General features: G+C 42.4%; 1 protein-coding gene and 1 pseudogene across 1 annotated transcript; both read left to right on the forward strand.

Moving 5' to 3' along the window:
* Positions 1-1,351: 1,351 nt before the first annotated feature.
* On the forward strand, positions 1,352-8,631 carry LOC117532787. Its single transcript, XM_034196282.1, is given in 4 exon segments — positions 1,352-1,395; positions 2,404-2,516; positions 4,571-5,213; positions 5,215-8,631. Coding segments are annotated over 3 exon segments (3,693 nt in total). The 5' UTR covers positions 1,352-1,395; positions 2,404-2,416; the 3' UTR covers positions 8,165-8,631.
* Positions 8,632-10,927: 2,296 nt separating this feature from the next.
* On the forward strand, positions 10,928-20,953 carry LOC117532788 (annotated as a pseudogene).
* The last annotated feature ends 1,330 nt before the right edge of the window (positions 20,954-22,283 follow it).

Genomic DNA, 22,283 nt, shown 5'->3' on the forward strand with positions numbered 1-22,283 from the left:
TGTTAGCATCTGGTGCTAGTTAGCTGCGCTAACGGTTCTAATGAGCTGTCAACAAGGTGGGGGGAGAGTCCTCTGCTGTCAGACTGAGAGACTGATAACTACAGCTCAGGTGAGGTAAAGGACTCTGAGTCTTTAGATAGTTAACTTAGTCTAAGTTCTCTGTGGGTCTCAAACGGTTTGGTCACCATTTATGTAAACACATATTTCCATTTGAACGGGGAGTGATTAGTAAAATATGCATGAATAATAAAAAATAAAATGTTAACTAGGTGAAAAAAGGTAAGATAAACTTTATAAACTTGTTGAGAGCTAAAACTAGTCTTTGCTGCTGCCTCAAAGAGGAGCAGGGGGAGAGGGATACAGGTGAGGCTGGTTCAGGAGCACAGACACACTCACAACTATAAATAAACCAAAAACAAATAAATAAACAAGTTTCAATGTAATTTCATATTGGTTATGGCCATGTTCTTATGATTTTATGATTATTTAAATGTATACAGTTCTGTTTCATATGGGTGTTGTCTCTTTATTTCCCCCTCAAAGTGCACTGGTTGATGCATTTAAGTCCAACATTTAAAAAAAAAATCTTACTGGGGGAGCATGCCCCCGGACCCCCCTAGAGGAATTGAGGTCCACCTCCACTTAAAATATGTTCACGTGGATAGGTTCCTAGATGTGCACAGCAACGCCTAAATAGATTTGCACAGCAACGCTGTATTGACAAATAAATCCAGGAAAATGGCACAAAAGAAAACTGGTAGTGGCCTGGCAGCGTGTATAATTCCCGGCCTGACTTATTGTCCCAGTCCGGCCCTGCCAGCCTCCTTAGCCTTTTCAATCACAATCATTCAACTGGAATAAAAACAATATTGTTAACATGAAAATATGATTTAATGTTCGTTGTTTAGATGTATTCTAAGGCTTTACTCATTGGGAACTCGGTATGAGATAGAGCACACTGTTGAGATGTCCAATCTGCCTGTTTTACACACTTTGACCAACAGGGGGTTTGTGTTCAAATGAAGCCCATGATGAAGCCTCATGAGATGAACCCTTTTGCGAATCAATTGGCTGGAAAGCTTCAAAGCTTCATAAGGCTTCATCTCGCCATCACTACAGTCAAGTGATTCATTCAGGAAATGAAGCAGTTGCTGCTTCGGACGTCACATGTCACGTGATTTGAAGCAGTTGCTGCTTCGGACGTCATATGTCACGTGATTTGAAGCAAGTTTCGAAGCACTGCTTCTATGGAATAGGAAGTCCAGGGTTGAAGCTCCGTTCGAAGCTTCAGTGTCAAACTGCCATCACTAGTCCTACCTGCTTCACACACCGTGACACATTCATCCAATGTCAGACCTTTTAACAAAAGTTTCAATGCTTTTCTTTCATTATAATGTGAGTAAAAGGTTGAAGAGATCAAATGTATTGCTAGCCCCGAGCCCCACTGGCATGTTTTGGACCTTGGTATTTACAAAATCCTGGATACGGGCCTGTATGCAGCAAACAGTCTTTGCTTTAAACACACATAACGGTGTTAGGCCAGAGCAAAAAAGTGTTGCAGCTTTTCAAATTGACGTACTGCGTAGTGTGCACACAGCGCTACCTTGTAATGCAAGTGTTGGATGTCCCTCTCGTCAAACGGACTATAGCAGAGGATAGTTTAGGTTTGCTAATGGCAGCACCTGACCGCCAACGTGGTGCGCATGCGTCTTGGAGTATCCGCTGGGAACACACTGCTCCCTGGGTAAAGCAATATTTGTTCTTGTTAAAGGCAAAAGGATCAATGGAACATGATTTTAGTGGGCTGAGTAGAGCAGCCTGTGAGAAGTGCCTGTACGCAAATAAAAGTCACGATACGCCAAAGAATAAAATGTGGAAGTGCCGGTACTGTGTAGCGGTGAGTAGTGGCCCACTTCGGGCACTGGTTTTAGCAATAACAACCCAAGACCCAGGCTCCTCCAACAGAGTGACTTTGGATAGACATAAAGGAAATAAAGGAAAATAAGTGCAATAAAGCTGTGAAAGTGACACAATTGTTTTCATAAATTAAGCCAATCACAGCATGTCCCCTCTCAATAAATTAAAAACTTTGTCTGTTTATTTATTTTATAAGATGAGTGATTCATGAATGGCAATTTATTTAAATTAAATATGTCTTATCATAAAAAGTAACGTGTAATAATGGATTATGAGGACGACGAGAGTGTAGTAATGTGTACAGCAGTTCAAGTAGCTTTTTTAAAGTCTCTTTGAATTTGGGCTTGATTAGAGTTAGTGTCAATTTGTGGAGTTTTTGTGTTTCTTTGAGTAAAAAGGTCTAATTGAAATCAAAATGTGAGCATGGTTGGACATGATTACCAAATCATTGAAGTTAACTAACCAGCTGTTGTCGATTATTTTCAGTTCATTCGGAGCGATGACCTCTAAAGGAAGCGGGACAATGGAGGTGGCGGCGCTCGGACGGCCTTTCAGCCTCGGGATGTTGTACGACTGCCGCAACGACTCTCTCGTCCCTGGTGAGGAAAAAACATCACCTTTTAAAAACAGACATTTTCTTTTTGCCAGGAACGAAACACACAGATGAAAAGCTATAAATAAGTTATTTAAGATTGTTTGTTGATAGCATGGACTAGATTGTTGTGATGTTGGAAGAAGCAGGTTTGGACTAGCTTGTTTGTGTGAGGCTCAAGTTCAGATTCTGGTCAAAGATCACACCCAGGTTTCTTGTCTATGGTTCAACGTTGAGGGCCAGGGTGTTGATTTATGTCAGAGACAAAGTTACCAGGAACACTATGAAAGACCTCGATTTTGTATGAATTTAAATTAAGGAGGTTAAGTGACATCCATACAGTCAGTGATGGAGAGTACTAATATTACCCATCACATTTTGACAAACATTAAAGTAAATCTGTGTGTCGTCAGCGTAACAGTGGTGAGAGATAGAGTGAAACTGACTGAGCCGGTTGCCTAGAGGTAAAGCGTATTAAGAAAATGTTTTGGGGCCAAGGATTGATCCCTGTGGAACTCCGCAGAGTAAAGGGGCAGATCAGGAAATTGTTTTGGACCAATTCCAAAGGTTGCCCATATCAACTCAAACAGTTGATTGGGATCTGAGGAATGCTTGACATTAGAGTAGAGATTGTTTTCATATAAAATCAGTGTGGTGTGGGGAAACAATGGAAGGCAGCTTTTATTCCAGGAGATGAGCCAATATCTTAACAAACAAAGGAGGCCATTGACAAAAGATTTACCAAAAACATAGAGGAAGTCTGGCAACAACTTGGCACCAAATATCTTTAAATGTTCAACAGAGAATCCATCAGTGCATGAGCTAAAGGACATAATTCAGCTATGACATTTTTATATAAATAATGTCCGCTTATGTGCCCTGTTGGATAGCCTCCAGGTCTTGTTTGATTGCAGCATGGAGATCAGCACTCTAGACGCCAGTTGTGACGTGAAGTATCCATCTTGGCTTTAACTACCTGCAGGAAAGCCTTCTCATCAGGGTTATTTTGGCCGGTGAAGGATGCTGGAGAAAGTAGTGCTGTCCTTATCCTTTGTTTGAGAGCAGAGCTAGCCAAACTATACACAGTGACTTTGGTTGAATACTTTTAGTTTAACATGCCATGACTATGGGCATAGATATGTCTCATAATTATTTGTGTGAACAGAAAAATAATTTGTGTGTAAATATGTGATTTGTAAAACACCACAAATGCATTTAAAAGATTTGCAAACTCACAAATAAATGTGCAAAGCAGAGATTTGAGATCCACGAGCGCATTTTTGATTGACAAATACAAAATGGATTCACAAATGCCTGATCGAAAGTTGTCAATGTTAAAGAGATATTCACAGATCTTTTTTTAATTTGTAAAAACATTTAGCGTATATGCAGATCCGTTTTACATTTGCAAATGTATTTGTGAGTTTGCAAATCTTTTAAATGCATTTGTGGTGTTTTACAAATCACATATTTACACACAAATTATTTTTCAAAAATAGACAAAATGTAAGCCCATACATGAGTCACACAATGTTCTACAATGTGTAGGCTACTGATTGCTGTTATCTGTCACTGTTACCGCTGAACTGGAAGTTATTTGACTTTTATTGTTTATAGGAATAAACTCAGGACGGCTAGACGAAGGTGCTCAGAATTCAAAAACTCAAAATGAACATCTGTTTCCTATAACTACCATAGAAATAACCCAAAATAACCCTGTATCATCGTGCCTGGCCATATCACTTTTGTTATGGTTTTGCTCAACAACTGCGGTGTCTCCACACTGTCAGGTTCCCAACAAGGACGCAGTGTAACAGTCATGAAAATAGTCAAGTACATTAAACTGATTTGTGTCTCTTTGTCTTGTAAGCAAGACAAGCTTTCTCTATTATCATTAATGTTCTCAGGAATTGCATCACTGAGCAAATCATTGTATATTTCAGTTCCTAACAACAGCAAAGCTACAATTATTGGAAAGACGATGATTTGATTCCCCTTAAAGTTATAGTGTGTATTAACATCTAATCTGGTTCTAGCTTGATTTTGGTTCTTCTTTTGCAGGAATCACTTTGTGGGACTGTGATGACCTTAACAATCATATTAGAGAAAGACCACAGCATTATAATGATTGTGATATAGTTGCATCTGAATCAATTGAGGACAAATCTTCAGCACTAAATGTTGAAGCATCACTGAAGGTAAGTTTCTTGGGTGGACTGGTAAAGGTTGGTGGATCAGCCAAATACCTGAACGATAGCAAGACTTCCAAAGATCATGTTAGAGTAACACTGAATTACCAAGCTACCACAAAGTTCCAAGAACTGTCCATGAATCATCTTGGGGATGTTAAGAAACATCAGTTTGTGTTTGAGAAAGGAATAGCAACACATGTAGTCACAGGTATCCTTTATGGGGCACAAGCCTTCTTTGTCTTTGACCGTGAGGTGTCTGTCAACGAGAACCATCGAGACATTCAGGGCAACTTGAAGGTGATGATCAAGAACATTAGCTCCCTTTCAATAGATGGTAAAGGCTCGCTGAAAATGGAAGACAAGGACAAAGCAAATGTTGAGAAATTCTCCTGCAGATTCTTTGGAGACTTTTTGATTCAGAAACCTCCGACATCCTTTCAGGAGGCAGTAGAGGTGTACCAAAGTCTGCCAAAGCTGCTGGGAGCCAACAGGGAAAACGCAGTACCAGTGAAGGCTGTTGCCTCTGACATGTTTAGATTCTACTGCCGCTAAACTTGTCCGTCAGATAAGTATAGGATTAGTTGAAGAATGTCAGAGTGTCCTGGAGGACTTCAGTGACCTGGAGATGAGGTTCAATGATGCACTGAGAACCCAAACTGCACAGCAGTTCCCACAGATTGGAGAAAAACTCAAAACCTTTAAACAGAAGTGCTCTCAGTTCAAACTGGAATTCCAACGAACCCTGGCAAAGAAACTTCCATCAATCCGAGGAGGAGGAGAAGAAGAAGCTGTGCTCGCAGAGGAACTGAGGAAGACATGTTCTTCTCCTTTCAACAGCAAGGACCTGAACGAGTGGATGGACTGTAAGGAGAGAGAAATCTACACCGTGATGTCTCTGACCGACATGATGACAAACACCAAGATCATCTCATCTCAAACAGACCTGGACAAAGAAAGCTTCAAAGCAGAGCAGGCTGTGTGTTTTGTCTTCACCTCGCTGGGAAGAGATGAACCGTACCTCTCAACTTTATCAAACTACCTTAAACAAACACCCAAACCAGATGATGCCCAAGATCCACACCCTCCAGATCAATGGTACAACTCAAGAGAAGAATGGGGAGCAATGCGGCATAAAGCAAAGCTCTTCAGTGATTTTGCAGAGGCCAAAAAGGAGAACAAGAACATCACATTTCTGACGGTGGGTTTAACAAACGAGACACAGAAAGGTGCCAGCATCTACCTTTATACAGACGGCCTTTCTGTCAATGAGAACTTTGAGCCGCCTTCAAAGCCTGCAACAGTAACAGGAAGTGATATAAACCACAGCAGTGTGACGCTGAACATTTCTCCACCCAGATTTGGAGCAGAGGACATCACCTCCTACTCTGTTGAGTACTGTGTCAGAGGAGAGGACGGCTGGAAACAAGAGACAGCATCCAGAGCTGAAGAAGTCACAGTGAGCGGCCTGAGTCCTAACACAGAGTACAGGTTCAGATGCAGGGCAGAGACACCAGTAGGTGCCGGGCCAGCCAATGAAGTCAGTGGATCCATTCAAACCTTACCCTGCAGCCCTCCTGGAAAACTCCACGTTGAATCTACCTCAGGTGAGATATCAGTCAGCTGGGAGAAACCTGCTGAGCTCGGACAAGATGTCCACGTTTTGAGCTACATCGTGGAGTACGCCGAACCAGACCAACAGGTGAAAGAGGAAGATCTCCACTGGGAGCAAAATATGGTGGGAGCTGAGAAGGCGATCATTTCAGGACTTCAGCCAGAGACAGAATACGCTGTCAGGGTCAGGTGTGATTGTGGTGCAGCTGGAAGAAGCAAAGAAAGCATCGCTGTTAATGTCCGCACAACAACACCTGCATATCTTAAAGAATTCCTCAAAAGTAAAAGCAAAATCATCAATACTGAATCTCCCTCAGTTTACAAACTGCCTCTGACAGAAGAAGACATGGACGTTGATGGATGCCGGAGGTACAACTTTGGCAAAGACAGCATGAGGCAAAATCGTACAATAATGCTTCTCGGAGCAACTGGATCTGGAAAGTCCACTCTGATCAATGGACTCATCAACTACATCGTTGGTGTAGAGTGGAAGGACGATTTCAGATTCAAGTTAGTTAACGAGGATCAGTCGAGATCTCAAGCTGAGAGCCAGACCTCTGAAGTCACTGTGTACAAAATCAACCACCAAGAGGGCTTTAAAACCCCTTTCTCTCTGACCATTGTTGATACTCCAGGCTTTAGAGATACAAGAGGAATAAAAAGAGACGAGGAGATCAAACAACAGCTTCTTAATCTCTTCTCTGCTGAGCGTGGCATCAGTGAAATTGACGCTGTGTGTTTTGTAGTTCAGGCTTCTTTAGCTCGGCTCACACCAAGACAGGAGTATGTGTTTGATTCTGTGCTCTCAATCTTTGGCAAAGATGTGAAAGAGAACATCCAGGTTCTGGTGACATTCGCAGACGGCCAACGCCCACCAGTTCTAGAGGCGATCAAAGCTTCAGGCGTCCCATGTCCTAAAACAGAAGACGGGCTGCCAGTTCACTTCAAATTCAATAATTCTGCCTTGTTTGCACAGAACCAATCATCTGCTGCTGCTGACTCCAGTGGAGAGGAGGAAGAGGGAGGCTTTGAAAAGATGTTATGGAAAATGGTGGCAGAAAGCATGAAGACGTTCTTTGTTGCTTTAAATAAGCTAACAACCAAAAGATTGACATTGACAAAGGAAGTCCTCAGAGAAAGAAAGCAGCTCCAGATCTCAATGGAAAATGTGCAGAAGCAGGTTAAAGTAGGGTTAGCCAAGATTGAGGAGATAAACAAGACATCTGAACAACTTAAACTGCATGACGCAGAGTGCAGCAGAAATGCAAAATGTGAGTTTGAAGTAGTTGTCACAAGGCCTTTTAAAGTAGATATATCTGGCACTGGGACGTTCGACACCAACTGTCAGCTGTGTCATTTCACCTGTCACACAGAATGTCCATATGCCAATGATGCAGATAAAAGGAAGTGTCCTGCAATGGGACCAGATGGAAACTGTACCCAGTGTCCAGACAAATGTCATTGGAGTAAACATTTTAACCAGAAGTACAGATGGGAGTATAAGGAGGTTAAAGAAAAGCAAACCGTGCAGGAGCTGAAAGAAAAGTACCTGAAGGCCTCAAAGGCTAAGGGAACTGTTCAGGAAGTGATCGCTCATATGAAGGCTGAATATCAGCGTCTTCAGGCTGAAGTGAGGGAGATCATGAAGAGGTCTGCTGAGTGTCTGAAGAGACTAGGAGAGATCGCACTGAAGCCAAATCCTCTCTCCACTCCAGAGTACATTGACCTGCTCATTGAGGGAGAGAAATCTGAGGCCAAGTTAGGCTGGAAGCAACGAGTCGAGTACCTGATGGAGGTGAGAGGACAAGCAGAGCTCATGGCTAAAGTAGGGAGAGGAGAAAACCTGCTTTAAAGTGAAGAATCTCTAACCAAGGGAGAATTAAGACCAGTGCCAACTTAGACCAAGACAAAGAGCTGAAAGCAATAGGCTCAAGCCATGATAATGACCCAGACATTTTAATGACTATAGATAACCAAGGGTTGGGACCAATAAAGGACCATGTCGTACTTTATTTGCTTACACATCGTGTTTTAACTTTATTTGTCTAAATCACCATGGTTTCAATTTTGTAAACTAACTTCTTACAGCAAAGATGTTTTATGAATGTTGATGAATCTAAAAAGTAATCCTTGAAAGAAATGCTGAATAAGAGATTGACCTGAGTTTTAGAAGCCAGAGGAACAGAAGAGTTAAGTCAGGATATTTTGTGTCTACGAACGACATGTGTGATTTTGTTGTTGATTTTTGATGCTGTGTTGTAACGCCAAAGTAATGTTGTTCAAGCCATGTCAATAAAATGGAAAGAGTTTGAAGCCTAATCTTTCCTCCAATCAGAGTCCATTGCTTGCTGAATGAGAGAAGCCTGAGACCAAGCCAGGTTGGGCTCAAAGAGTTCAGTACCTGCTAATCATGAGAGAAAAACTATGAGTCTCGACACTTGAGAGACTGAGAATTCAATATGTTTGCCACATTTTATTTGATATGTTTAAACAATTGTATTTCTGCAGAAGTTATGTGATATTTTTGTCAGGTTCACCAAACAGGAGATAACAGATGAACCATGTTTGTGGGAACACATTTTGTGCATGGACAGTTCATTGTGCAGTGTTTTTCCCCTGTTAGGATAATTTACATATTTCATGTATGCAGTTTACATTGCTCAATAAATTACATTTAGCTGACGATTTGATCAATAACGACTTACCATACAATGTTTTAAAAAGATGTGTTGCTTATTGTTTTGTATCTTCTCTTCAGGTATATATATACTTTAAATATACTTAATGTAAACAATTATACTGATGTTTACTGAATTGCATGTTATTGTCCTGTAGTAATTAGGTGAGGGATGAAGAAAGTATGAAATGATTAAAAAACTGTATTGTAGCTCCTTGACTCGTGACCAAAGACTTGAGACTTGACTTGGACTTGCAAAAAAAGACAAAGTAAAGCTCTGTTGTCCCCATATCAAAGTGGGTTCCAGAGGGGTCGGAATACAATGGATTCTATATTGTGCTTAGAATCAGACATCAGGAAAGCACAGACCAACAAGGAAGTAGTGATTGCAGTCTTCTTTGATATTGAAAAGGCTTATGACATGCTCTGGAAGGAAGGACTACTAATCAAGTTCAAATCATTGGGAATTGGTGGTAAAGCATATAATTGGGTTATGAATGTTTTACTGGACAGGAAAATACAAGTAAGAGTAGGAAAGAACTACCAGTATGGCGCATAGTCCAGAATTATTCTACAAGATATCACTCAGACTCAACAATCATATTTACAGATGGCTCCAAAGATCCAGAGACAGGGCGTGCAGGGGCAGCAGTGTATATTCCAGTGAGTAATACACATATAAAGAAAAGGGTAACAGACCATGTGTCAGTATACACCACAGAGTTGTTGGCATTGGTACTGTCATTGAAATGGATAGAGGAGAAATAAATACATAACAGTGTAATTGCATCTGACAGCTTTTCAGCATTATCGAGTATACGATCAGGCAGATCTTCATCTAGAATGGACATCATAAATGAAATATTTCTAATTTGATATCAAATGCAAATCAAAGGCATAGCAACTCGTTTCATCTGGGTTCCTGCTCATGTTGGTGTGGAGGGAAATGAACAGGTGGATATTCTGGCCAAACAAACACTCAGAAGTATGAACATAGACATAGAAGTTCCACTCAGCAAAGCGGAGGTTCAAACATTCATTCAGAAATATGCACAAACAACATGGCAAGATCATTGGGACCTTAGTGATACAGGAAGACATCTTTATCACATTCAAAGGTATGTGGGGGATGGAAGGAAGGTGGGGTTTAAAAGAAGGGAGGAAAATGTCCTTTCTCTGATGAGAATAGGTCATACAGGTCTCAATCATACTTTAAGTATAATACAGGTCTCAATCATACATTAAGTATAATACAGGTCTCAATCATACTTTAAGTATAATACAGGTCTCAATCATACTTTAAGTATAATACAGGTCTCAATCATACTTTAAGTATAATACAGGTCTCAATCATACTTTAAGTATAATACAGGTCTCAATCATACTTTAAGTATAATACAGGTCTCAATCATACTTTAAGTATAATACAGGTCTCAATCATACTTTAAGTATAATACAGGTCTCAATCATACTTTAAGTATAATACAGGTCTCAATCATACTTTAAGTATAATAGGAAAGCATCCAACCGGAAAGTGTACACACTGCAGCCAGCCAGAAACTGTTGAGCATGTTTTACTGCTTTGCAGGAAATATAGTACTCAGAGAAATGTGCTTTTCCAGACACTGAAGAAAGCAAAATTCCATGACTTGTTGCTATCAGGGCTGTTAGGGAAAACATCAGGCAATATATATTGTGAGATTATTAAATTTCTAAGAGAAATTTATACATTTAAAATAATCTAGAGTTTTGGTTCTTTGTTTTGTTTGTTTTGTTTCTTGTTTTCTGCATAGTTTCTTGTCCACACTCCAGTCCAGTTGGTGGCGGTAATGCGCCTACAAGTTGGTTTGCCAACCGCCAATAAACACGGAAGAAGAAGAAGAAGAAGAAGAAGAAGAAGAAGAAGAAGAAGAAGAAGAAGAAGAAGAAGAAGAAGAAGAAGAAGGAGGAGGTGGAGGAGGAGGAGGACAAAGGACAGAGGACAGAAGAACAGAAGAACAGGTGAGTGGATTAAACCTCTTAGTTTACAGTTAATCACGAATCAGAAGTTATCTTATTTAACACAACAGCTTTCATCTTGGTAGAAAGAAACTCACAAAAAAACTTTAAAATGTGCGACAAACTCAAACTATCTTTAAATAAAGGCTAACAGCTACAGTCTGAAAGCTATCGTCTAACGGCTACAGTTATTATTCCAGTTCGGCTCTGGGGGAGTAACAGTTGATATGTAATGCTCAGCTGACTTTATGTTAGTTATTTATTACACCAGTTGTCTTTAAGACGGTTTGAGTTGTTGTGTTGGTGCTCTTTACCATAGATATGGTTTTAAATATATGCTAACTAGCTTATTAGCATCGCCATTCACCGCGACGTAGCATTTTTCCCATTGAAATGAATGGGGTTCTTCAGTTAGTAGCTAACGCTAAGCTAAGCGACGGTTTAGCTCATTAGATAAATAGATATACTTTATTTAAATAATGATTTATCTTAAACTGGGAAATGATTGTGTCACAGCAGAAGTGTTTTCAGGCATTACACGAGTTAAACATATTTAAAAGACGCAATAAGATATAATACAAATGAAGCATTAGCAGCAAGTATACACACAGGACACATATCACTAGAGTATCTAAAGAATACACAATATACAGAAAATACTGTATACATGGAGTACATTAAACAGTCTCACTAGCTAATGTTTGCTTTCTGTGTTAACTTAGTGATAGTTACACACGGATAGCGCTATAACAGTGGTTCAAACAACCATTAATGTCACTTTCTATGTGAATAAAGTCATTTTAATGAAATAAAAGTGAACAAACTGTGAGCTGTAAGTTAGAATGTAAGTTGCTACACAGATTATGATGAATTATATCTAAATATGTGTATTATATTAATAATAATTTACACAGAAAACCAACTTTGTATCGTAATGGTTAAAGTAATGTGCATGTAACGTTAATAACTATCTGACCTTTCTATCATGTTCTCCTCTGCTTAGCATCACATTGACTAAATGGATCAATTTGGACCATGTTTACGTCACAGCAGCATAGATAAGACAAGGCACTGCACATGGTGTGATAAAACACTACATATAAGCATCTAGAAATAGAACATATCATTGAATAAACTCTTTGAATTCCTCCTCTTCACTGCTGACAGTTTATGATGAATTATATCTAAATATTTGTATTATATTAATAATGAAGCGGCTCTGTGGTCTTCATCAGGACAGCTGATGAGCAGCATGGAGGAGAAGAAAGAGACCCCTGGAGCTCAGGTCAGTGTGCACTTCATCACAATATATTCCTAATTCCAGCGTTTCCGCCAGGCGGGCGTCTTGCCTTCATTTGACGCCCTTATTCAGCTCGGAACGCCCTATACAGACATAAATAAAGCAGCGACTGTATTCGCCATGACACAGACAGTCTGTGGTTTGTACTTGTTTAACTTCTGTCTAGTTTCTGAACAGATATGAGGAGCTGTGAGCTCACAACTGTATCATCAGCATACATCACATTCTCCACACACAGAAGGCGGATCATTTATGTACTACTAAACAGGATTGGGCCCAATACAGAGCCCTGCGGTACTCCAGTTGACAAACACTAGACTTATGGTTCTCAATTTGAACACAAGGAGCTGTTGTTGAGATGATTGATGATTTGTTTGGCAATCAATTTCTCAAATACCTTGGCTACTATGGGTAAGATACTGATGGGCCTATAGTTGGATGTCATGAGAGGGTCCCCACCATAGTTATCAAGAACACAAAACAGTTCTTTAGCCGCTCTGTCCTGGGGGTTGTCAACATGGATGTTAAAATCACCAACAATGACTAGACGTCAAAGTCAAAACACACTATAGACAGCAGTTCAGTAAAGTCATCAAAGTCATCAAAAGAAGCTAAGAGCACAGCTGAACTCCTGCAGCCCTGGGGGGCCCCTACATTGGTTGTGATGGCAGATGACAGGGTTTGGTCAAGTTGCTCTCTACTGGTGAGGAAAGCGGCATACCAGTAAATCAGGTATGGATTTACTTCCATTTTTGACACCAAGATGTCTGCTTGTATTGTGTTGCTAATGAGAAGTCTAGGAAGAGGGCTCTTGCATAGGTGTGACGTTTATCTAAATGTTTAGTGATGATGTGAACCAGAGCAGCAACAGTACCACCCCCTTGCTTATAGGCAAATTGGTATGGATCAAGTATGTCTTGTCCGTCACAATAGGTTTAGCTGAAGAGGTCATTCCTGTCACGGTTCTCATGGTGTCCCACACTTTTTTGGGGTCTTTGGCTTTAAAAGCATTTACCAAAAGCTCTCTGTGTGTTTTGATTCCCTCAATTTGACTTTCAGTTATTTCTCTGTCTGTTCAAGTGCTCCATAGTCTTTGTTTTATGTCCTTAGTCACATATGATTTATTACTTTCTTTTCTGGTTCCCTTGAGTTTGGTCTTATACACTGGTATCATATTCACAGCACTATGATCAGAGTTCAGTATTGGTGGTCTGTATTTAGACACATAGGCTCCTTTATCATTAACAAAGCATTTGTCCAGGATATTGTCTTTCCTGCTGTGATCCCTAACATACTGCTGGAACCCAGGTAACACAGTCTCCAGGCGACATTGCTTCATGTCCCCGAGCACTATTGCCGGTGCATCGGGGTGGCTGAGTTGCAGCTCGTGAACACAGTGTCCTCTGCCGCTGGGAGGCACGTAAACAACAAACAGTCAAATACACCCGGATTCTCTAGGCAGATAAAAGGGTCTTAACGTCATGCCGAGAATTTCTACGTTGGGATTGCAGGTTTTACATTTTACTGAGTATGATCGGCACCACAGATCATTAATATACACACAAATACCGCCTCCTCTGGTTTTCCCCGAGTTCGCATCCCTGTCTGCTCGAACAAGGGTGAGTCCCGGTACTTCAAAGAGAGATTCAGGCATCGTAGATTGGAGCCAACTTTCCGTGAAACACAATAAAGAGGCCTCGAGAAATTCATGAAAGTACCTTGTGTATGTCCTTAGTGTGTCCACGTTGTTGCTCAATGAGCGCAGGTTTGTGAAAATGATGGATGGAAGTGGTGGCCGGCTGAATCTCCGCCGTATTCTGAACGCCTCCCCTCCTTCCTCGTCTCTTTTTCCTGGTGTTTCTAAGCGGCTCCCGAGGGATTTCATCCAATAACGAAGAGCACAGATGGCTTGGTGTATTCGTAGGAGGCCGATCGCATTGTAGCTCTAGCATTGCCTCGCTTCTGTAGCAGCGTAGAGGCCGGGGCTCCTCGCCATACCTGTTCGTGCTGTCACTCAGGTGTGTCTTGGAAAGTTGAATGGCCAGACATGGTCTGCAGAAGGCAAATGTAATCCACAGGATCAAAAGCATGGTCTCTCATTACATTATTACATTACATTGCATTTAGCTGACGCTTTTATCCAAAGCGACTTACAATAAGTACATTCGACCAGGAAGACACAACCTTGAAGAAAACAGAATCATAAAGTACATCAGGTTTCATAGAGCCAAACATTTCAAGTGCTACTCAACTGGCTTTAGGTAAGCCAGTCCTTTATTAGTATAAAAGTGCTTCATTAATAGTTCTATCGCTCGAAGTGGAGTCGAAAGAGATGAGTTTTCAGTTTGCGCCGGAAGATGTGCAAGCTATCTGCCGTCCTGATGTCAATGGGGAGCTCATTCCACCATCTTGGAGCCAGGACAGCAAACCCACGTGTTTTCGCCGATGGGAACTTGGGTCCCCCTCGCAGCGAGGGCGCAGCGAGTCGTTTGGCTGATGCAGAGCGTAGTGCACGTGCTGGGGTGTACGGTTTAACCATGTCCTGGATGTAGGAAGGGCCAGATCCATTCGCAGCATGGTAAGCAAGTACCAGTGTCTTGAAGTGGATTCTAGCAGTTACCGGAAGCCAGTGAAGGGAGCGGAGGAGCGGAGTGGTGTGGGAGAATTTAGGAAGGTTGAAGACCAGACAAGCCGCTGCATTCTGGATGAGCTGCAGAGGTCGGATGGCACATGCAGGTAGACCAGCCAGGAGGGAGTTGCAGTAGTCTAGGCGTGAGATGACGAGAGCCTGGACCAGAACCTGCGTGGCTTTCTGTGTCAGCTGGGGACGTATCTTCCTGATGTTGTAAAGCGTGTATCTGCAGCAGCGGGTTGTAGCAGCGATGTTTGCAGTGAAGGACAGGTTGTTATCTAGGGTCACACCCAGATTCCTTGCAGTCTGAGTCGGATAAACAACTGAGGTGCCGATGTTGATTGTTAGGTCAAGAGTGGGACAATCTTTTCCCGGAAGGAAGAGCAGCTCAGTCTTGTCAAGGTTGAGCTTGAGGTGATGAGCAGACATCCACTGAGAGATGTCAGCTAGACAAGCAGAGATGCGTGCGACGACCTGGGTCTCTGAGCGGGGAAAGGACAGAATTAATTGGGTGTCGTCAGCGTAGCAGTGGTAAGAAAAACCATGCGGGCTAATGACTGATCCGAGCGAGTTTGTGTACAGGGAGAAGAGGAGGGGACCAAGAACAGAGCCCTGAGGGACCCCTGTAGTTAATTGACAAGGGTCGGACTCAGACCCTCTCCAAGTCACCGTGTAGGTACGGTCTTTCAGGTATGAGGTGAGGAGGGAAAGTGCAGAGCCTGAAACTCCAAGTTTTTGGAGAGTGCGAAGGAGGATCTGATGATTCACCGTGTCGAATGCAGCAGACAGGTCCAACAGGATGATGACAGAGGAGAGGGATGCAGTTTTGGCAGTGTGCAGTTCCTCCGTGACAGCAATGAGAGCAGTTTCTGTGGAGTGACCTGCCTTGAAACCAGACTGGTGCGGATCCAGAAGGTTGTTCTGATTGAGATAACAGGAGAGTTGTTTAAAGACAGCGCGTTCAAGTGTTTTAGACAGGAACGGGTGGAGAGAGACAGGCCTGTAGTTTATAACATCAGACGGGTTGAGAGTGGGTTTCTTTAGGAGAGGGTTTACTCTTGCCTCCTTGAGACTGTTTGGAAAGTGACCAGAAGTTAGCGAAGTGATGATGAAATGGGTGAGAAACGGTAGAATATCAGGAGCGATAGTCTGAAGGAGGTTTGAAGGGATAGGGTCCAGAGGACAGGTGGAAGGGCGGGCAGAGGTAATGAGGGTAAGAACCTCACTTGGAGAGAGAGGGGAAAAGGATGTCAGTGTGTTGGTGTAAGGAGGGGCTTTTGGAGGGTCCAAGAGGGAGGAGGGGGAAGGGGCTTTGGGGGGGTCCAAGAGGGTGGAGAAGATGGAAAATAGTTTTTTGGGATTGGAATAGGAAGATTGGATCTTATCTTGAAAGAAAGTGCTTTTTGCCTGAGAGATCGAAGCAGAGAAAGAGGAGAGGAGAGCTTGATAGGTTAGGAGGTCGTCACGGTGTTTGGATTTCCACCGTTTCCGCTCTGCTGCCCTAAGGACGGTTCTATTAGCACGCAGTGCATCATTTAGCCAGGGAGCAGGAGGGGACTGACGAGCCTGCCGAGATGTGAGAGGACAGAGAGAGTCCAGAGTGGATGAGAGAGTAGAGAGGAGAGTTTCTGCAGCAGAGTTTGGAGGCAGGAGTTGGAACGAGTCAGAGGAAGGGAGGGCTGAGAGCACCGACGAGGCAAAGGTAGAGGGGGAGAGGGAGCGAAGGTTACGGCGGACAAGTGCAGGATGAGAAGAGATTAGTTTGTTATGTTTGGAAAGGGGTAGAGAGAATGAAATGAAGAAGTGATCGGATGTGTGGAGCGGGTTTACAGAGAGGTTAGAAGTAGCGCAGTTCCTTGAGAATATGAGATCAAGGACATTGCCAGCTTTATGACTCGGTGGGGACGGAGACAGTGAGAAAGCAAAGGCGGTTAACAGAGATGTTAGTTTGTCTATCTTCCCCGTCTGGAGGTTGAAGTCTCCGAGAAGTACAGCGGGAGGGCCAGTTTCAGGGATGAGTGAGAGGAGATTATCTAATTCCTCCAAGAAGTCCCCCAAGGCGCCTGGTGGACAGTAGAGAACAACAATGGTTAACTGTATAGGATGGGTTACTGTGACGGCATGGAATTCAAAGGTGGAAGGAGTGAAGTTAGGTAGCTTGAAGAGGGAAAAGCTCCATTTGGGAGAGAGCAGGAGACCAGTGCCACCTCCTCTGCCAGTTGGTCTGGGTGTATGGGAGAAGGAATATGCAGTGGAGAGAGCTGCTGGGGTGGATGTGTTGGATGGAGTAATCCAGGTCTCAGTGAGAGCAAGGAAATCCAGAGACTGCAGGGAGGCGTAGCCAGAGATGAAGTCAGCCTTAGGAACAGCTGACTGGCAATTCCACAGGCCACCTGAAACTAGATGCTGGATCTCAGTGGAGCATGTGGGATAGACGAGAGCAGGCCGGTTATATCGATTACGAGATACACGGGGCCAGTGATAATTGCGAGAAGACACATGAACAGGAATGGAGAAAATACACATGATTATAGCATGAGGGGCTAAACAAGAATAAAACACCAGCGATACTTAGCTCAATCAAAGTAGGATTTGCCTCCTCTTTGCCTCCCTCGTGACTCCCGCAGGACTCTAATGTCTTTTGCCAGTCTTTGACTCCCGCAGGACTCTAATGTCTTTTGCCAGTCTTTGACTCCCGCAGGACTCTAATGTCTTTTGCCAGTCTTTGACTCCCGCAGGACTCTAATGTCTTTTGCCAGTCTTTGACTCCCGCAGGACTCTAATGTCTTTGCCAGTCTTAGCCTGTCTGACGCTGAAGCTGACGCTCCAGGAAAGTGCTACCTAAAATGGACACCTGATTGCTGAGTTCTCACAGCTGTGGGGCAACGCCCCTTTAATTAGTTAACTCTGCAGCTGGTGGCCCTCAAAAGGAAATCGAGACTGGCTTCCTCCTTATTTGTTATTGTCTTTTAAGTCAATTACATTAAACCCTAAGTTATAAAGTTATGAGTTTAACCCTTAATACAGTTACACCTACTCAATAAAGCTCTTAGTATTCTACAAATGTTTAAATCAAAGTTAACCCTAGCAGTCAGTTAGTTCACTTTTAAGGTTTCAGTCAAATGACTTGTCCCAAGTTTCTGTCTGACAGATACTGTAGCGGTTTTGAGATTTAAAATCACAATTCCAGTCAGATCACCTACAGAGCATTGATACAGAGTACACACACTGAAACAGAGAAGTCTACAAACACAATGTTACTCACACAATTCTAGAAGTCTCCAGTAGCTTTCCTGTCAAAATCGAGTTGCACACTCTCAAAATGACGTTTCATACAGACACAACAAAGTTTAGACAAAAAAAACAAAACACAAAAGGAACGGAGCATACTGAGACTCGCAGTGACAGGATGCCGTCTCCCTCTGTCTCCTGTATACCAGAGGTGGGAGTAAGTCATAGCATGTGCAAGTCTCAAGGTTACGGGGTGAGAGTCAAGACAAGTCAAGTCCAACGAAAGCCTGATGAAATAAACCCAGTTTAAATCAGACTAAAAGACTGTGTGGTGTGTGTGTGTGGTGTGTGTGTGTGTGTGTGTGTGTGTGTGTGTGATCTGCTGTGTGTGTGTGTGGTGTGTTGTGTGTGTGTGGTGTGTGTGGTGTGCTGTGGTGTGTGTGCTGTGTGTGGTGTGTGTGTGGGTGTGGTGTGTGTGTGTGTGTGTGTGGTGTGTGTGTGTGTGGATGTGTGTCGTGTGGTGTGTGTGTGTGTGTGTGGGTGTGTGTGTGTGTGTGTGTGTGTGTGTGTGTGTGTGTGTGTTGGTGTGTGTGGTGTGGTGTGTGTGTGGTGTGTGTGTGGTGTGTGTGTGTGGTGTGTGTGTGTGTGTGTGTGTGTGTGTGTGTGTGTGTGGTGTGGTTGTGTGTGTGTGTGTGTCATATGAATACATAGGTCAGACAGACAGACAGACAGACAGACATAGGTCAAGGCAGACTGGTTCACAGACTCTCCTGTTTTGCCGATCCGGTGCTTGAACAAATAACTCTACACCCCTGGCCGAAATGTCCTTAAAATGAAGTCCGAGTTTGAAATATATCTCAAATAATGTATGTATTTCCCCACATAAACATAACAGTCTGCAATGAAACGGCTGTCTCCTGTGCGCTCCACTTCCTACTTTCTCCTGCGAACGAGAAGAGACTTTCTCTCTCTTTTTTTTTTCTTTCATTGCCCTCTAGGTGCTTCGTACAATACAAATGCAAATATTCTATTTTAAAAAGTAAAGTCCTTTCGAGTCATCTGTCTCAAGCCTAAGTCTCAAGTCATGAATACCAAGTCAAAGTCAAGTTGAGTCTTTTATCAATGTTAGTCAAGCAAGTCTCAAGTCAAAAAATAGGCAAGTCATGTGACTCGAGTCCCCCACCTCTGGTATATACTTTGGTTAGAATATTGCTGTATTACTGTATCAAATATAATAAAGACAAACAGTTGTTAAGTAGTATTTTGTTAACTCAAGGTTTATATTAAGTGAGTTTTTATTGTGTTAACTTGTGTATTTATGCTTTTTAGATTGACTTTCTCTCTTTCCGTCTGTTCTAGAAACCGAAAGGAAGAGAGAGACGTCACAGCTGTCAGCAATGTGACAAATCCTTTACAGCATCTGGAACTTTAAAGCGCCACCTGCGTATTCACACAGGAGAAAAACCGTACAGCTGTGAAGAGTGTGGGACAAGTTTCACTAGATCAGGTGATCTCAAAATACATCAACGTATTCATACTGGAGAAAAACCTTACAGCTGTGAAGAGTGTGGGACAAGATTCACTAGATCAGGTGCTCTAGAATCACATCAAGTATTCACACAGGAGAAAAACCTTACAGCTGTGAAGAGTGTGGGAAAACTTTCACTAGATCAGGTGATCTCAAAATACATCAAGTATTCATACTGGAGAAAAACCTTACAGCTGTGAAGAGTGTGGGACAACTTTCACTCAAGCAGGTGCTCTCAAATCACATCAACGTATTCATACTGGAGAAAAACCTTACAGCTGTGAAGAGTGTGGGACAAGATTCACTAGATCAGGTGCTCTCAAAATACATCACCGTATTCATACTGGAGAAAAACCTTACAGCTGTGAAGAGTGTGGGACATCTTTCAGTACATCAGGTGCTCTCAAATCACATCAACGTATTCACACTGGAGAAAAACCTTACAGCTGTGAAGAGTGTGGGAAAACTTTCACTACATCAGGTGCTCTAGAATCACATCAACGTATTCACACAGGAGAAAAACCTTACAGCTGTGAAGAGTGTGGGAAAACTTTCACTAGATCAGGTGATTTCAAAATACATCAACGTATTCATACTGGAGAAAAACCTTACAGCTGTGAAGAGTGTGGGACAACTTTCACTCAAGCAGGTGATCTCAAAACACATCAAGTATTCATACTGGAGAAAAACCTTACAGCTGTGAAGAGTGTGGGAAAACTTTCACTAGATCAGATGCTCTAGAATCACATCAACGTATTCACACAGGAGAAAAACCTTACAGCTGTGAAGAGTGTGGGACAACTTTCACTAGATCAGGTGCTCTCAAAATACATCAATGTATTCATACTGGAGAAAACCTTACAGCTGTGAAGAGTGTGGGAAAACTTTCACTACATCAGGTCATCTCGAAAGACATCAACGTATTCATACTGGAGAAAAACCTTACTGGTGTGAAGAGTGTGGGACAACTTTCAGTACATCAGGTACTCTAGAATCACATCACCGTATTCACACTGGAGAAAAACCTTACTGGTGTGAAGAGTGTGGGACAACTTTCACTACATCAGGTACTCTAGAATCACATCACCGTATTCACACTGGAGAAAAACCTTACTGGTGTGAAAAGTGTGGGAAAACTTTCACTACATCAAGTGATCTCAAAAGACATCTTCGTGTTCACTCAGGAGAAAAACCATAGTGGGTTTAAGAGTGTAGGAGCCGCAATTAAGCATATTTTGTTTTTTTCACAGTTTACAATAAACAATTCCCATCTATTGGCCTTGTGTTGGGTAATCCTTTTTTCCATTACAGATCCCATCCCAACAGCGCCATCTGTTGACGTAACGTCAGAATTGAGAGGCATAATGTTCACTGTTCCTTTAAAGTGGACCTATCATGCTATATTTGAATAATATAGTGTAGGACCAAACCTATATAAGGCATATTTATACTTTTTATTTTTCAAAATACCAAACATCATGCATTTTAGCCATTCCTCATTTCGCTTAATTTAACACTGTCTTTGCATGGGCTGATTCTGTGAGAACAGCGCCATCTGTTGACGTAACATCAGAATTGACAGGCATAATGTTCACTGTTCCTTTAAGTTTCGTTTTCTGTCCGTCTGCCGACAGCGCGCTGTTTCATTGCTTTACATACCAAGGTTTAAGTACACTGTGTCAATAGTTGTAGTATGAGCATCGTCTGGGCTGGCCGTCTGGTAGAATCGGTATGCTCTTCGTCCTGTGTCCACTTCCTCTCCTGTCACCTATGACCCCTTATATACACCCCACCACCAAGTGTTCAAAATAACATTCAGGGTGTCCGCGGGGTCTTAAAAAGTATTAAAAGTTGATAAATCAATTTAGCAAAAATAAAAAAAAGTATTAAACGGCATTTCCCAAGGTATTAAGAAGGTCCACAGCAACGACAACAAGAAACACCCTTTAATTTACTGAAACAACATGTCGGGAAACCACAGGGTGAGTCTGTGGAAGCTCAGACACTCTCCCTCACAGCTCCTCAGTACTGACAGCATCTCCACTGACTCCTGGAGCACAGAGTGAGTCTGTGGAAGCTCAAACCAGAGATGGGGACTCGAGTTTGTGACTCGGACTCGAGTCGCACTTAAGTCGCACACACAGAGACTTCAGACTTGACTTGGACTCCTGCTCAAAAGACTTCGGACTCAACTTGGACTCGTGTTTTGGGACTCGTGAACAATCATTGTGTTTTCTATTTTTGGCGTATTAAAGGTGGGGTAGGTACATTTGAGAAACCGGCTCGAGATCGCTAGAATTTGAAAATACACAACCGGAGAAAATCTGCCACTTCCTCACAGAGCCCCTCCTCCAACACACACGAACGCGCACATGACCAATGAGGGCCCGAGATAAATGTGTGCACAGATGGAAGGCTGACAGGCAAGTAGGCCATCCAGTTACTTTAGCCGGGCCGGCTAAAGTAACTGGTCGTGCTTTTTACAGTATTACGGCTTCCACAGATGACTCTTTTTATTGGATCTTTTGTCAAAGCACTCTGTTAGCAAACATGTTTAGTTCAGCATCAGCTATGTAATGTTAACTTAGCTTGCTACTAGCTTTGT

Source organism: Gymnodraco acuticeps, unplaced genomic scaffold, assembly GCF_902827175.1.
Source record: "Gymnodraco acuticeps unplaced genomic scaffold, fGymAcu1.1, whole genome shotgun sequence".
NCBI classification, from domain to species: Eukaryota; Metazoa; Chordata; class Actinopteri; order Perciformes; family Bathydraconidae; genus Gymnodraco; species Gymnodraco acuticeps.